Source organism: Pteropus medius, unplaced genomic scaffold, assembly GCF_902729225.1.
Source record: "Pteropus medius unplaced genomic scaffold, Ma_sr-lr_union100, whole genome shotgun sequence".
Lineage (NCBI taxonomy): Eukaryota > Metazoa > Chordata > Mammalia > Chiroptera > Pteropodidae > Pteropus > Pteropus medius.
The window spans coordinates 10,549,528-10,566,758 of NW_024354875.1; the positions used below are offsets into that span (position 1 = coordinate 10,549,528).

At 34.1% G+C, this 17,231-nt stretch overlaps 1 protein-coding gene across 1 annotated transcript in view; it reads left to right on the forward strand.

Annotated features, from left to right (window-relative positions):
* Positions 1-17,231, forward strand: part of ARHGAP15 (Rho GTPase activating protein 15) — a 588,346-nt gene that overhangs the window by 341,862 nt on the left and 229,253 nt on the right. The window contains exon 9 of the mRNA XM_039855498.1: positions 1,882-2,004. Coding sequence (XP_039711432.1) covers positions 1,882-2,004 — 123 coding nt within the window. The remainder of the gene's footprint in view (positions 1-1,881; positions 2,005-17,231) is intronic.

Sequence of the window (17,231 nt, forward strand, 5' to 3'; positions counted from 1 at the left end):
ATTCATTATTTAATAACTCCTAATCCCATGTGATAATCAACTTTTAACTTAATTTCAAATTAAAACTCTACTTTTCACCTAGGAGGAAGGCGAGATGTTTTCCTCTTTCCTTAGCCTCACACTTGACCCCAACTTCCCATCTTGCTATCAAAAGTTTGCAACAACTTCGTGGTCCAAATTAGGGGAAGAAGGATGCAAAAAATGTCTTTATTTGATTAGTTGCAAGAAGGTTTCTCACATTCTGGGCCAGGTAGACTTTTTTAAGCTGTTTCCCTTAGGCTCTTTTGTGGGTTCCTTGGAGACCCTACTAGGAACATTTGACTTCAAATCCTCTAATTTTAGGCAAATTTTTTTCCAGCTGCAGCTCCCTTCTAAGTCTGTCTTTCTCTTTTTTTCTTCTGAGTTCCTCAGAAGGGGATAAAATGACTCAAGTCTAGTTTCCCTACAACTAGAACTTAGCAAATTTTTTTGCACTCAGTAGCTACTTTAAAAATTTAGTTGATTGAAATCTTTCCACTTTAAATGAGTAATTGAGCTCCTGATTTCATCGATACTCCAATAAATTATAATACCAGACTTGGCACCATATCCAGACTTGAACTTGCACAAGTTTTTTAACCTCTTTGCCTCAGCTTCTTCATCTCTAAAAAAGGTAGAATTATTTTATATACTTCAAAGATCATTGTGAGACTTGGTTCAACAAATATTGACTGAATGTTACTATATGCTAAACAATATTTGAAGTATCTTGGCCACATTAGTGAACAACATTTACAAAGGTAGATAAAAATCCCTACCCACATGGAGCTCACATTGCGGTAAATTGATGTTAAATTATGTTAGATGCTTAAGGGAGTACCGAGCACCTAGTAAGGTCTCAATCCATTTCAGATATGTTATATTAACCCAACTGAATGACTAGCTTATTTTATGATATGATTTGAGAGGAAAAGAGGTTCTCTATGTACCTAATAAAGTACCCCAAATCCTAATATTACACCAATAATTGAGTTAAGACAGTGGAGGGCCCAGTTAAGATCTATACCTTATCTTACAGGGATAATACATTCCTATTAGTCATTCATAATGAGACCTTGAATGTATTTAGACTCTGCTTAATGAAGTTACAGACCTTAAGTGTTATGTTCATCATTGAATTCATAGCCTTTAGCATGGAGCCTGATGATCAGTAGACATTCAACAAATATTTGTTCAGGAATTAATTTGACACACATCTAACTTTGAAGATAAAGGTGAGAATAGAAAGCTGAGAATAAGGGACTGATGAACACATGGAAAGAGTTTGAGGCAAATTTGTGTTTCAGAATTTTCCCTAGAACGGGTTGGTGGTAATTTCACGTCAGTAAGAAGAATAAGAAATATCTGCTTAAGAAAAAAAAAATCACTTTGGGTTAATATAAAAAAGAAGATTTACAAAATCATTTGAGCAAGCAGGACCTTTGAAAATGCATGAAATACCTACAGTCAGCATATAATCATAATTAATTGAAATTAGCAATTCTAAAACATTTTTCCTCTTAGTTTAGATGAGTTTTCTTTGACCACAATTTCGTGTATGGATACAGATAAGTGGAATTGTCTAGACAAAGGTTATCATGTTAAAAATGAGAGAATAAAAATGAAAATAAATTGTGACTATATGGAGCTAGCTGCATTCTCATTGTACATTCATGTTGCAGCAGAGCTAATGTTTTCATATGGGCAAATTTTTACTCATATGCCCCGTCTAAGCAGAAAAGCCTAAGCTATTAATCCAGGTAGTTGTTCCATAACTACTGTTTTCTATTCATATTTGCATAAAGTAATAATCATAAAGGAGAAATTTACTGAAAGCCTCTGACTTTTTTTTTTAATCTCCAGTGTTCAGACTGCATCATAGTGCTTCCGATACAAGTGACAAAAACCGAGTTAAAAGCAGATTAAAGAAGTTTATTACCCGAAGACCTTCTTTGAAAACTCTGCAAGAAAAAGGACTTATTAAAGGTACAGGACACTTTATACTTTTACTGTAAAAGTGATAAATGAATATGCTTCTGTATCCATAGCTCTTCAGCTCTAGAAGAATATTAGGATATTTTAGGTTGCTTATTGGTTCTACTGTGTAAAAGAGAAAAAAGTACTTGTCTAGAAAACTGATACTGATAAAATAAATGTTGCATTATAGGATCATTGCACAAAAACAACAACAACAACAACAACAACAACAACAACAACAACAAACTAGTTTTGCTCTCAGAGGATGTGAGCTCTGCACCCAGAGCAGAGAAATGGTATCTTAGTGGCCCATCAGAATGACCCCGTGTCCTCGTGTGTCTGGGCAATAGTAATTTATACTTAGGATTTGAATATGTCCTAAATATATTCAATGTCCCAGCATATTCAATAACAGCAGCCCTTTTCACTATCAGAAATGTCCGGATTTGGATAAGTTTCTGATTACCCTAGTCATAGTCTGAAGTAAGTGCTCGGAAGAAAGTCCTAGCAAACTAGTGTTATGAAAACAGGAATTTGAGATCTTGAGGACTGAGAGTTCAATCTAGTCTGAAATAAGCATGTATTTTTATAAGTATATCTAAAGTAAAGAATGAAATATCCTAGAGCAACCTAACCACGAGAATAGAAAAACATTGACTATGGCGTTAGACTAATTAGAATTCGGACCTTGGTTCTACTACTCACTTGTAATGACATTGAACAAGTTCTGATATCTCTGAGCCTCAGATATTTCATCTGTTAAATAGGACTACTTATACACACTATTGAGAGGCTGTTGAGTGAAATGAATGAGATAATTTAGGTAAAGCATTTAAGAGAGCTTCTGGAACATATGTATTCAATAAATGTTCACTGCTATTAATATTATTATTTATTACTTTTGTTATTACTATTAGTCTTCCAGATAAATGAAAGAATAAATAGATAGATAGAACCAGAGATATAACAGATTTCTATAACTGAAAATCACCTTATAGATCACACAGGCAAAATGTATCATTTGCCTAACCAAGAAGACATATGCATCTAGCCCATTTTCCTCCTTGTTTTTCAAATTTTCTAACCGATGGATGTATTTTGAAAATTAAATATTAAAACATTTTGAAAATGGGCTGAAATAAATTCCTTAAATAAACTCTGAGAACAAAGTTGAAATACTGATTCTTATAGAAATCAAAAGAGTTAATTTAATAATATACACTCATTTCTCGGGAACAGGGCAAAGCTGATTTTAATATTTTCAGCAATAGTTAATATGAGAATTATTTAAATAGTTTATAATAACTGTTTGATTTATCGACTTCAGTCCATTTTGAAAAAGGTGAACATATCTCAAAAATCATCTGGCATTTTGAACCAATCGTGGAAGGTGAAATTTATGAAGCATGAGCATAAATATCACTAATAGAGTGGAAAAGTCTTAGAATATAAGCATTTGGGGGTAGAACTAATGCTTACTTCAAATACGGTTTATCTCAGACTTTTTCTCTCTGAAAATGTCCTTTTCAGTGCCACAGACAGTATTTGATCCTCTACAGATTCAATTACATATAATAATATACTAGTACATTCAATTATACCTTAGCATTCATCCCACAGATTATCATTTGCCTAGACAGGATTCAGTTGCAGGTTACCTGACATTTTGAAAAAATATAAAACCAGATTAGTAGTCCAAACAGTCCCAATCTGACATAAAGTCCCAATATTTCATGATGCTGGCAAAAATGAAAAGGATTTTAATTCAGTGGCAGGGTCTGTGCCCAATCAAAATGCTAAGGAATTAATAACTATAGCGCTCTAGAATTGGTCTCAGAAAGTGGCAAACTGGATTCCTAATGCAGTCTTCATACCGATATAATGGAACCACTGAATACCCTTTGCTGTGTACACTCCCTGTCTTAGAGCTCCATTAAATTTTCACCATAGCTGACCAATGAGTCAGTATTCATTAGTAGGGCTGTGGAAAATGTATGTGAAATTCTGATTTGATAAGCTGCCATTGTTGTCTTCAGTGGAATTTTCTTCCAAATACAGATCAAGTTATGCAAATACAGTCACTTCTTGGGCTTGTTTCAGTTTTAACTGTGAATTTTTTAAAGCTTTTACTGAGATGTTTTATAAATGAGTGAATAGCATTAAACCAATTTTTAAAAATACAGGCCTAGTAAAATTTAATACTTTAAGTCCATTTTCTTAACATATCTAAGGAAAAGACTTAGAAAAAGCAATGAAACCAGGGTTTTTGATAGGTTACAAAAAAATCATATAATATAAATTAATGATTAATGGTTAAATTATCAATTTCTCCAAGTAAAATGACTTAACTCTTTCAAGGAGAATTATTTAGAAAGAGGTACAATGGTTTTTTAAATTGTTCTGTGCTGCATTTTCCCAAAGACTATGTATCAAATTCTTTAAATGTTCTAATTGTGCAGCTCTGGAATAAAGGTCCCATTGCCATTGTTTGGGAGAGGTGTGCACAGTGGTTTGGGTCTTACAAGTGTGCTTCCTGATACCTGGGAGGGGCTTTGCAGCACCACAGCCACTTTTCAAAGTCTTTAGTTTTCATGTAATATTAGTGGGGCTGCATTTTCTAATTTCTTAAATCTGGGTAATGGGAAGGGTACATTGTGATACCAAAAAAGGGCCAGCAGATAATTCTGAATGATAACCCAATGGAAATTTTAATAACTCAGCTGAGTGTTGCAATCATTGTGCCATTTACCGTGGTAGCTTCTGAAAAGCCTTCGATTTCTCCAGCTACTTTCACATTTGCCAAGGAGGGAACACCTAGTGCTTTTTAAATACGTGAGTTTATTACACTGAGCATCTTGTTGGAAATAAAACTCTAATCAGTTTAATGTGTAAATTATAGGTGGGAGAGTGCAGTTTAGGGTGGTAGGTGTGTTTGTAAATGTCCTCTACTTGCTTTTGGAACTGAAGTAATACTTCTTTCACATCAGTCAAACTACTTTATGTAATCTTTCAAATAACAGCATTGACCTCCAAGAACAGAAAACACTTGGCAATGCAATTTTTAAAAAAGATAACAACTGTTTGATTTTTTTAAGAGCAACTATTATTTCCTAAAATCAAATGACAGAGTAATTTGTCATTAGAGAGGGTTTGTATGTTTAAAAAGTAGTTTCTTTCATCTTAATAGGGATAAAACCATACCGGACGGTATTAGTAGAAATTGGTAGCACTGCTGGACTACTTCTATTTTTTAATCAGTGTATTATAAGAAAACCATCTGCTTAAAGATTAAATAGTATGCCCGCAGGATTTATGATGAAAAACAGTGCTCTCCTGCCTCATCCCAGTTTTTCTTCTTATACATTACCACTTGGAAGTGTTTCTATTTGTATTCTTCTCGTGGGTGGTTCCATATCTTATATTATTGTTATTTGAGGATTAGATTAGTTTGTTTTTATCAATATTTTGCTTATCTTTAACTTTATAGTGTCTTGATTTATCAAGCTTAGACATTACCTCAGATTTCTTTTACAATCAGCATGAATTGAACTCAATTAAACCAGACCTCTTCTACCTGGCCCTTTTCCTCCCCAAATATACATGGTCAAATACAGTTGGCTTGCTGTTTTTAATAGCTTTCTCAGAAACATCCAACATACTTAAATCTCTACTTATTGTTTTATTAACCACAGAAAATTGAGACTTACTGCGTCCATTGACATGATGAGAAATTTACTGCCCTCTTCCCCTTCCATCTCCTCCGCCTTTTCTATTGTAATCTTTACTTCTACATCATGAAAAGTTATATTTTTCACTGGTTTATATAATTATGACTTATGTATAGTTTGATTCTAAAAGTTAAAAACCAAAAACAGCATTCATCGGATTACAATTATGTAAGATTGTTTACTACTATGCCAAGTATTAGATTTCCTTCTCTGTTCTTGCACTATCATGACCTTCAAAGAGCAATGTCCCTTGATCATGGTAAAAAGAGCTTATCTTTTCTTTTACAGTTGAAGGTTATATTATTTCTCTTGTACTGTTTCACAATCACAATTAAGCCCTCCATCCTCCCCATATTTTACATCTAAATGGGAAAAAAATTACTCATCAGCATATACTTTATATTGATCATGTAAATATTATGCAGTCTTTGGCCAAGTAAAGTGCCGGATTGGCTTAATGTATCCATGGGTCCAATGCTATGCTTTATGGGCCACATAAATTATATTCTGATTTTTAAAGCTTATGCTTCTTCATTTACTTGTAATCATGATATCTTTTAGTTTGATATATTGTTTGATTGTGAATTTCTCATGTAGATTTTTTTCGCAGAGTTTCATTTTTTTCTTGCTTTCTAGGCCTTTACGTCATTAAGGGTTTGTCTCATTTAAATAGTCTATGCATTCTAGTCTGCAATTCCCTGCTTTTTTTTCCCAGCATATCTTCTAAAGTTCTCCTACCATCTTATACCAATTTGAATTGGTTGCTTTCCAGGCTTCATTCACCTTTATCGCCCTGTGATTACCTTTCACTGATTTTTTTCAGTTATATTCAGTCTTCTAAATCCCATGCCTTGTCTTTATTGCTTTGATTCCTTTTATTATTATGTAACAGCTCAAGTAACTCATTTAGAAAACACAAGACCTCGAATATCTAAAATTATCATAAATATGCCTACACATTTAATCAATACTTTAGTGGGGTATAAAATTCCATTGCCTCTAGAATGCAGAGTTGTAGATTCCATTCTTATTCTTGCTACTTTGATTTTTTTTTTCTTTCAGAGTCATTGGTTTTTTTTTTTTGGTCTTTATTTTGAGATCCTATAATCAATATAATGTATATAGTTGGCAGAATTTTTTAAGTGTATATTCCATTTGGCACTCAATTTGAAGAATCGTGATTCTCTTTAGCTCTGCAATGTGTTCTCTATTATTATGTTAATAAGTTCCCCCATCAGTTTTCCCTGTTTCCTCTCTTGAGATATTTATGATGTGAGTATTAGATCGTCAGAATTGATTTTTCTCATATTCTGAAAAAATTCTCAATTTTACTCTTCTGTCTTTATATTAATTTATTTTAACTGTAGCAATTATATTTCCAATTTTGTAGATGTCTTTCATTTTCTCACTTCTTCTTTGCATATTTCACTCTTTCACATGCACAAGGATAAAAACTTTGTTGACCACTCTTCTCCCATATCTAATAGTGAGGATGGCAGTTAGCACTATTTAATTAATTAAATATTAATTAACTGAATAAGTAAGAAAACAGAACATAAGTTATATCTTTACTAACTTATTTAAGGATGTAAATTATAATTTGATGTCATTTTAGACTTTTGCTTTTTATTTTTATTTTAAAACATTCTCTTCAGTTCTTTAAATCATCTTTTTCATCTAAGTTCCTTTCTTTTATGTATTTTTCTTATTCTATTATATTAGTGACTTGGCTCAAATGTCTGGTGGACAATGGTTATCTGTTCTTAATACAGAATGAAGCTCCACAAAGACTAGCTGGAGCTCTGTATACACTGGTAGAGCTTGTCAGTGATATGGTTTTACTGTGAGATGATCTCTAGAGACTCACATCTCCTTGAAACATCAAATATTTCTAAAAGATACAGAATACCTATATACGCTTGATAAACTGAATCAATGTTTATAAATTTTTATGATGACAGAAAATTTTCAATTTCATTTTACATTTAAGAAAACTGAGTTTATTTGTAAGCACAGCAACTTTAGAATTTGACTAAGCTAGATTTAAGGCTGGATTTTGCTATTTACCAGCTATATGACTTAATATTTGGTTATTGACTTTTTCATTTATGAAATTTACATCATAACATTTAAATGAAACATTATATGTAAAGAACCTTGCATGATGCCCAGCTCATCTTAACCATTCAACAACTTTTTTTCTCCCTTTCTTCCTTCCTTTCTTCCTTCTTTCTTCCCTTCCTTCTCTCTTTTTATTTTTCTTTCCTTCATTTTATCTCTCTTCCTCTTCCTTTCTTTTCCTCTTCTTTCTTTTTTTTTTAATTTGCGTTTATGGAGCAAATCATGACCACAATGGCCCAAGGAAACCATTCTCCCCAGTATTTCTTTAAAATTTCAGAAATTAATCCAGGCAAGTGTCAGGAAAGGCAACAGCAACTTGCTTTACTTCAAGAAAAATACATAGATAATTTGCAGTTGACTCATATTTATCTATTTGGTAATTTTTATCATGGTACTCTTTATATATAAATGGGCATGAGCTCATTTTATTTCCTAGCTCTACCCACTTACATAATGTCATCTAATTACTGGAACATTTAAATAATTACCTACACAGACACAACTAACTGTTTAAGGTATCCATCATATGAGAAAATAATGTCTTTGAATTTGTAGTACTTTTGTAAAATATGCCAATTATATTGAAAAGTAAAAAAAGATTTTTCATTCAAATTGCAGATACAAGTTATCAGCTCTAAGCTTTCAACAGCCATGTTTATGAATAATAAAATAATTGAGTTGAAAAGGAACGTATTTTTAAAATAATTTGTTAAAACCGATGTATAATGAATAACCTACCTGTCACATTATCGATTTAAGCAAAATATATATGAGCACCACTACAGTATACATTTGAATAGAGATATGCTTCAACTCTGCCAGTTGATGAGTGTTAGTCTGAGAATAATTGTATTTGAATTTATATACTGGGGCATGGTTCTATCATTGCTTGGGTCTGAAATATTTTCACAACTTCCACAATATGCACTAATGTACTTAAAAATATCTTGTAAATCTTCTTTTCTTTAAACTTTTTTATGGTTCATAATTGAACTGTGATCCTTACGAGTGAGCTATGTCATGATTTAATATTAGCCAAAATTAATAGCCAACCTTAAGCTTCTTTATCTTGGCCTATGAGCTTCCTGTTTCCTTTGCATTTATAGTTCCCAGGCAGTTTCTGTTATTTAAAGGCTCTTGGGAGCAAATGTGTTGGTAATAGAGTACCACATAGCTAGCTTTTGTTCAATAATAAAATACAGGTCACCATGAGAGATGGCAAATGTTGAGAAAAAAAGTGCACCTGGGTAGCAGGTTAAGCTCATGTCTTTTAAAAGCCTGTTATCTAGGGAGGAAATGATCCAGGTCTTATGAGATATTAAAAGCAGAATAACTTTTGAGCAACAAGAGAGAAATGAGGTCCAGAAATGGGAGTGAATTAGGTAAGGGGAAAAAGAATAAGCCAGAATAATAAATTGGTTTCCTTGTGGTTCAAGAACTTACTTTCTTATGGAGAGAAAACTTTTTACACGAGCATTAGTTAGAATATAATATTTGAGGTGGTGACTTATAAATTCTTGAGTTTTAGTATCTAAAAAATGGTTTTATTAATAATTTCCTGGTATGACTCATTACATTTTGTGTATTTGCAAATAATAATGATAATAATAATTAATAATAAGAATGTTTCTCCTTTTCCCTTTCTTTAAATTATCATTTTTTCCCTTTAAGTCCTCAAGATCTTTCTCTTCTTTACTAAAAGAAAATTCCAGATAATATCAGGCTTTAGTCCTAAAACTGACTGGATGCCTGGTAATAGCTATGCTAAATACTGGGAATATAGATGAATAAGACCTAATTGATTCAAAACCAGCATATTGGCTGTTTTTTTTTGTTTTTTTGTGTGTTTTTTTTTTTAGTCAAGGACCTCTAAAACCCATATTAAATCTTGCCCTGGCAATAGATGCTGGTTTTATTCATTTCATGGACTATCTATCCTTAAAAGATTTCCTACAGTTTTGGCATACTCTGTATGGTTAGTCTAATCCTGGTGCCAGTTGGAAATATTGTCTCTAGGCCTTCCAGCTTGAGGACTGACAAGTTTCTATAAAATAAGAAGAAATAAAGCATGAACATCAGTAAGGAAACAGTAACAGGTAGAGACAGGTTTGTCTCATACTGTAAATCCAAGTTTTAAGCGTACCTTGTGCTTGAACTCAAATTGCATATGGCTCTAGATTGTAGAAAAGATAGAAAACCTCCCCTGCCACCCCTGACATTGTATGAACCAAAGCATATGCTCAAAGTAGTTTCAGACAGCCAAAAGTCAGGCAAATATTTCCTTCTTGTGCAAGGAAGCTGCTGCCCTCTGGAGAGGTGGTCTAAGACCATTTCAATTCTCTAATCACATACTAATCTTTCCTTCATGAAACCACCCAAAGAGAAGAAAATGATGCAGGGTCCTAATCAGTGTTCACAAGAATCCTTTTTTTAAAAAGGTTAGCATTTATTATTGATGCCCTGCTGTTCTCCAGCAAGCGTTCTATGTCAATTCCCTCATGACTCCTAAATCTAGCTTCACAGGCAATGGAAGAGTCTTCAGCTTAGTTCTTGTTAGCTTTTCAAGGCCTCTGTAGACCCTATGAACTGTATCCAAAGCCATTGCTGGCTACACACCTTCTCCTTTGCAGTTTTTATAGTTCTGCTTACACAAAGTGCTAGCTGGTGATTTCATTTTGTGGTAAGTTGGATAATGGAAGGGGAGGAAAATAGAATTTCATCGTAATCTGAAGATTGATAATTTGAATAAATGTCTGAATAAATGCTTCATATGCAGTGAGATGAGTTTAATTTTCCACAGCATTTGAGAAACGAGGTCCCACTCCTTACTCGCTCATGTTATGATTGGGATTTGAGAGTCCACATTCTGTGTACATTGAATGTATCTCTAAAGACAGTACATACCAGAGTTCTCACAAATACTATCTTCTCATCAGGGTCCACATTCAGCAGATGTGTGTACTGCTACAAGCACAGGAAATATTAATATCAACAATTCATTTTGACATAGCCTAAGATTAATAAAGTGCTCTTTTATCTCCTTTAGCATCAGTGACAGTTGCACCCCCCACCCCAATCCATGTCTATTATAAATCAATAATATTCTACAAATTCTCAATATACAGAAAAAATAACTCTATCATTTTATTTCGGGGGGAGGAGGACAAGGGAATTTTGTTTATATGGATAAATCTCTTCCTTTTTGACTTGTTACCTTTCATGATTAGTGACATTGAAATTTAACCAGCCTCTATAAAATTTAGTCATCAGAAAAATAACTCCATGTTGCAAAAGTGCTATTCTGGCATTTTTTATTTTTCTCTGTGGGGAGGAGGCAAGAAACTATATCAGAATTTGGATAATCATAATTGGTGGTCTGTCGGTGTTAGTCATATTGCCGTGTAGAGAGGTATATCTCCCAACTTTTCTTTGAAATTGACTATATTGCTCTAAGTGTGTTTTATCAAAGCATTTTCTGGGGCAACAGATCTGAAAACATAAACTTTATGTAGCATTATTCCTCTTTAGATATTTCCCTTTAATATGTTCTTTCTTTTTGAAGATAAAATAAAAGTACATAAAAGAGTTCTGGGAATAGGCAGCTATATGTCATAAACACCCTTCTCTCCCCCTGGCCCCATGCCCCCAGCCCCTGAAATTTGGAAATGATTTGATTGAAGTGATGACTGCCTTGATCTTGTTTGAATACTCCTCCTTCTTCATTGTCTTATTCTCTCTATGGGAGGTAACAACCCTGTCATGGAGTCATTCCTGGGAGGGAAAGAGGTATTTCCAGCACCATATTTTCCAACACAAAATTGAGACACATGGCCTGACAGTGACATATTTGAAGTAAGGACTGTGCTCGAAGATCCAGAACATATGGCTGAAAGAGTTTTCTTATAAAAAGCAACTATTAAGATAGTTTCTAGATTCCTATTCACAATGGACACATTCCTTCATCCCTTTTATTCTCATTAAAAAAAAAATACTACCCACAAATCAGAAGACTGACCAGTTTTCCTTCAAACGTGTTGCTTTGCCAGGGTGAAAAGCAGAACCCTGTTGACTAGAAAGTTAAATGCACAGCCATCAAGGAAGCAATGCAAACCAGACTGCCAAACATATTATGAATATATTGCTTTTCTTAAAAATGCTAGTTGGTTTTTCATACTGGAGTATTGACTAACTGTCTGTGTTTGATGTATGGTTTACCAGCCTGATGTCGACTTATGGTTAGAGCTTAACTTGTTAGTTCTGCTTTTGCAGCCAATTCAGAATAACTACAGATGCCTCGAGATATTAAAATTGACTGCTCAAATGGACTCAGTGTGGGGGTTTCATTGGTTTTAAATTGATAACAGCTGAAAGAGTGAATGATTAAAGTGTACATGGCATAGGACACAGTTCTTTCATAGAAATTTTTGTGAACAAACTCCTTTAGTGTGGGAATGTTTTCTTTCTTTTTATATCATAGTTATTTCTAAGCAATCTTTAAAATTGCACAGGAATATTCAGGAGCTTACAGATGAAATAATTCCTGAGAAACTGAGATAAATTTTGATGAAGTGAGTTTCTATTCTGTAGGGAACGTTTAAAGTTAAGTAGCATTCCATAAGGTGGTAATTGTGTCTATTTCCCAGGCATTTGAGTTAAATAAGCTGTATAGGAAGCATAAACTGTCATAATAGAGACTTGGAGTGTTGTGTACATCTCTTTCTTCAACTCACAAAAACTGAAGCTCTAAAGTGCCTTATCACAGATAAGTCAAACAAAGCCTCTCCTTTGCTTTCTTATTCTCCTGGGAACAGTTATTTGTTTTCATTATTAAAAAAGATGAGATGATCTGAACACTTTATTCTCATGCAGGGAAAAAACACACACACACATTAAAGAGAAATAAGAAAACTCCCCCCTCCCTCAAATCAGCAACACTTATATTAAAAAGGTTTTATGAAAATGTACTTTCATAATTGAATAGTAGCTTAAGGAAAAAGTCTAGTAAAAAAATTCAGAGAAATTTAAAGAGATTTATAAGAAAGAAATATCTGTTTATACATGCCTTCTTCAACTTATATTTTTCCAAGAGTTTGATGCCCTTACTGTCCAATACTGTGATCTAACACCATTCTATTTTCAATTGTCTCTAGTATTTTACTTTGATATTTTATTAAAATTATTAGAAGCACTTTATATAGCTCATGATAGAGAACATCAATCTAGAATAATAATATTAAGTTAGAGTTTGTTGAAGAAATATAAAGTCAGGTACTATGTACCCATTTCACATATTATTAAAAGAAAAACTAAAACTTTGTGCCCAGCTAGCATATTCTAAATATACAACAAATATCAAGTGTTAATTACAATTAGTGGAATAAGAAATTTAGATATATTTGACAATAACATCAGTGGATACTAATACATATGTTCAGATATGTAAGAGTCAAATTATTAAGAATGCTCTAATTCTAAAACAAAATAAGTCATGTATGTGGCCAATACTTATAAGAAAATGTGTTAGATATTGTTCAAATTTTGCTCCTAGTTATAACCTATGTACCTGGACTACATATTAAAATTGCCTTCCTGAGATGTATGTAGTCATTGGATTATGCTTTGCGTTGTAATGGATAAGTTGTACAGATAGCCATCTAAGAGGCTGCTACAAGGATTGACATTTTTGTAAGGTCTAATTTTCTTAGTAATGTATGAGCACAAGAGAAAAATTTTCATTCCCTTTCAACAGTTGTTGAGCTCCAATTTTTTAATGATTTTCTTATCTACCCATATTAGAAAGGAGGAAAATTTTAGAGGAGGTGTCATCCAAGTTAAACACATGCGAGGGTCATTAACTTGAATATATCACTTCTAACTTGTCCCTTTGAACCTGAAACTCAAACTCATAGGAGGAAAAGAAAAGATGGAGGGAAAAGAGAACTGGCCTCAGTTAACCTCACAATGAAAGAATCTATCATGCAATCTATCTAGAGACTGAGAAATAAGAAAACAGATGGTCTGAAAAATATCTTGAGGATATCTTAATATCTTTTGATTCCAAATAATCTAAATTTCAGAAAAACTTTTACTCCCCCAGACTGCCTCATCATTTGTACCACCTCATGCATTCATTCTCTGCACAGTAAAATACTGTGTTTACATCTTTTGTTAGTCTGCATTTCAGATGCACTGGGGCCTTGAGTATGTTGCAATTTTTCCATCTTAAAAAATTAATCAGCATAGGAAAGCATTCAACATTATGCAAAGAATTTGACAGGACCTCACTTAATGTTTTTTTTAAAAACAATTAACATGTCAAAGGAGGAAGTCAGAGCCTATATTGGTTATAAATCTGTTTTCAAAACCACCAGTCGAAGAAGTCAAACATTTTAGATCTGGGGACAAAAGCAAGTCTAGGTCATTCTTCATCAAAAACAAAATCCCCAATAATGTTAGATATCTCAAATTCTCTAGCATGAGTTTCTTTTATTCATGTACATACATGCATTCATGCCTCTTAAATCAGAAAAATCACATATTTATAGTATGAATGAATGATCTTGAGGAAAAGTAGTATTGGTCAGAAATACACCATTAATCAGACCTGAAGAGGGATAATCACATCTGTGTACGAGGTTATGTTCAATTCTAGTGCCACAGCACCATGGAGAAAGTATTCCAAGGATGAGTATGCAATACAGGAATACAAATATTCCAAATTTGACTGGACAGTGCCACATACTAGGGCACACATTAGTAGGTATGCCTGTCTCATACTGTAGCATGAAGGACAAAATGGGAAGCAGAAGCTCTGGTAGAAGCCATGGTCTCAGATGAGACTGATGGTCAGGAAGTAGATAGTGAGGAAAACAAGGACTACAGTATTGGTCCAGGACCAGAAGGTAGAGAATAAATAGCCTATTGGAGAAAGTTAGGGAGGTGGGATGTCATATCTGAGGAATTCTGGAGTTGGTAGTGTGTACTTTCGGGTAAAGTTTTAGTGGAAAGCACTTCTCTGTGACAACCCAAAGCCATCTGTTCCTACAGTTATTATAGTATGAATACCACCAAAGCCCAGAGAAAGTTTCTTTCTCCCAGATGCAATTTTCTAAGTCAAGAGTCTGAGAAGCTGCCGTGGATTTGTGTGTTGAGCTTCAGTTTCACATACTGAGCTGGATCATAAATGTTCATCTGAGATCTGCTAGAAAGAGCCTGTCTGTACTCATCAATTTGGCACACCATCTGGAGCCTAGGCATGGTCTAGGAAAGCCTCTGTTGGAGAAGGGACACAGCCTGTTGTCTGCATTATCACCATCCTAGAATCCTGGACTCCAAGAATATCTAACAAGAAATGCAGCTCATTCTTAGGAAAAAGAGATAGTTGGACACAAAACTGTACTTACTTTTATATGATAAGTATCTAAAGAATGTTTGAAATAATTAAATATATGAAAGACTACTTTCCTCATTGGGTCTGAGTACATATGGTGTGAAATGAAAAGGAGGCAGTGACAAACTCTCCCTATGCTATTTGAAAGAGCTATATGTATTCTCTTTTACTCAGAAAAACAAGGTATTGCAGTCATTAAGCCATAAAATCATCAAATGTTGAAGTACATTTGAAGTCTAGTCTTGGCTCTGCTATTTACTTGCTTTGAATTTGGGCAAGGTAATGAAATTTTCTATCTTAATGGTTTTCAGATAATACCTCTTAACATTGTTGATACTATATAATGATCAATTAGCACAACAAGTAATGACTATTAATTAATTCTTATATTCTACTCCTAATTCTACTCTTACTATGGCATGGCATATTGCAAGTGCTCCTTCTCCTGACTGCAGAGTAGGTATTCTGAAGATTCCAAAACAGATAAATTATGATGAAAATTTATGACATTACATTAATAAAGCCATCATTTTGAGCATTCTATGTGCCTGGCACTGAGCATTCTATGTGCCTACCACTGCACTATTCAATAACAATGTTGAAGAATTATGCTTGCATTCCTTCATGCTTTGATTGTTATTCATATTGCCTACTCATCTATATTCTTTAAATCACTGTGTTCTCAGAGGATACTAAGTTACATAAAGCACAGTCCTCCAAGAAATGAGTAAGGGAAATAAACACACAAAAAATATGGTATAATATATCAAATGTAAAATGCTCTAAGTTACATTCAGGTCACAGATTTGGGGAAATTATAAATGGTAAAACTATGGGAAAAATTAATGTTTCCTTTATGATCTTTAAACTGAGTCTTGACTTTTGGATGTGTGGAAAAATGGGTAAGATATTCAAGGTGCAGAGCTGTGGGAAAGCTTGAGGAGCAATGGCTAGGACGAAATGTAGAGGATTTGATGAGAAGAGTCTGTGGCAGGGGTTTTGCATAGTGCGAGGCTAAGAAGTTTGTATTTTATTTTATAGGCAATTTTATTACTCACTTCGTATCTATTTTTTTAATTATTTGGTGAACATGTATGGAGGACCTACCGTGTGATGTGTGATGGGCTACACACTGGCCTGCAAAGGTGTATAAGATGTGACTCCTTCCTTCAAAATTAGACACTGAAGCACTGCTTAGAAAGAAGTATTCTGCATCAAAAAATCACTTTTAAACCTTGCAAACTTAGTTCCACTTTAGAAGACCATTGGAAAAATGTATTTAAAAAACTATATCATGGAATTAATGCTTATTGTCTAATTTGTCTTAATTTCTGTATAACCACAATGGGCTACCCCAGCAGTCTGTGGTTATGAATGAGGCAACACTGACAAAAGGGGCAAATACCACAGGTCTGGGCTCCCACCTGTATAATTGCAGCTACTCAGCCTTATCTTGTCCCCAAGGTCTCCCTAGCTGCTTTTGGGAGCACCTGGAATGCATTGCATATAATTAGGACTGCCTGCCTCATATTCTTCTTTGGTACCTAATGCCTATAAACTGCCCAAGGAAGGCACTTCACGATTGTGAAACAGCCAGCACTTTTTGTGAGATGGCCGCTTCACTTGCTTAGGTACTGCCCAGGAGCTTCTGAACTTGCTTAGGTACTGCCCAGGAGCTTCTGAAAATCTTCCAGGAGCCAAATATTGCTCTTAGGTTTTGAATCTCTCAAAGTGAGAAAATAGCTTCTTTCCACTCTGTCCGAGGCCCTTTCCTCCACAGAAGTCTTATCTACCCATTGGGACTTAACTGGGATACACATACTATTTGCCATCTCTCAGAATTCCCATTGACCTCCATAAGCTCAAAATTCCTCCTAAGTCACTGTCTTTTCACCAACTAATATCAGTGCTTGCAATTACACATCTGGGTGATGACTGTCATTCTGCCAGTTCAGTAGGCCCAACCTGAGATATTTCATTCCATCTTTAAATGCACC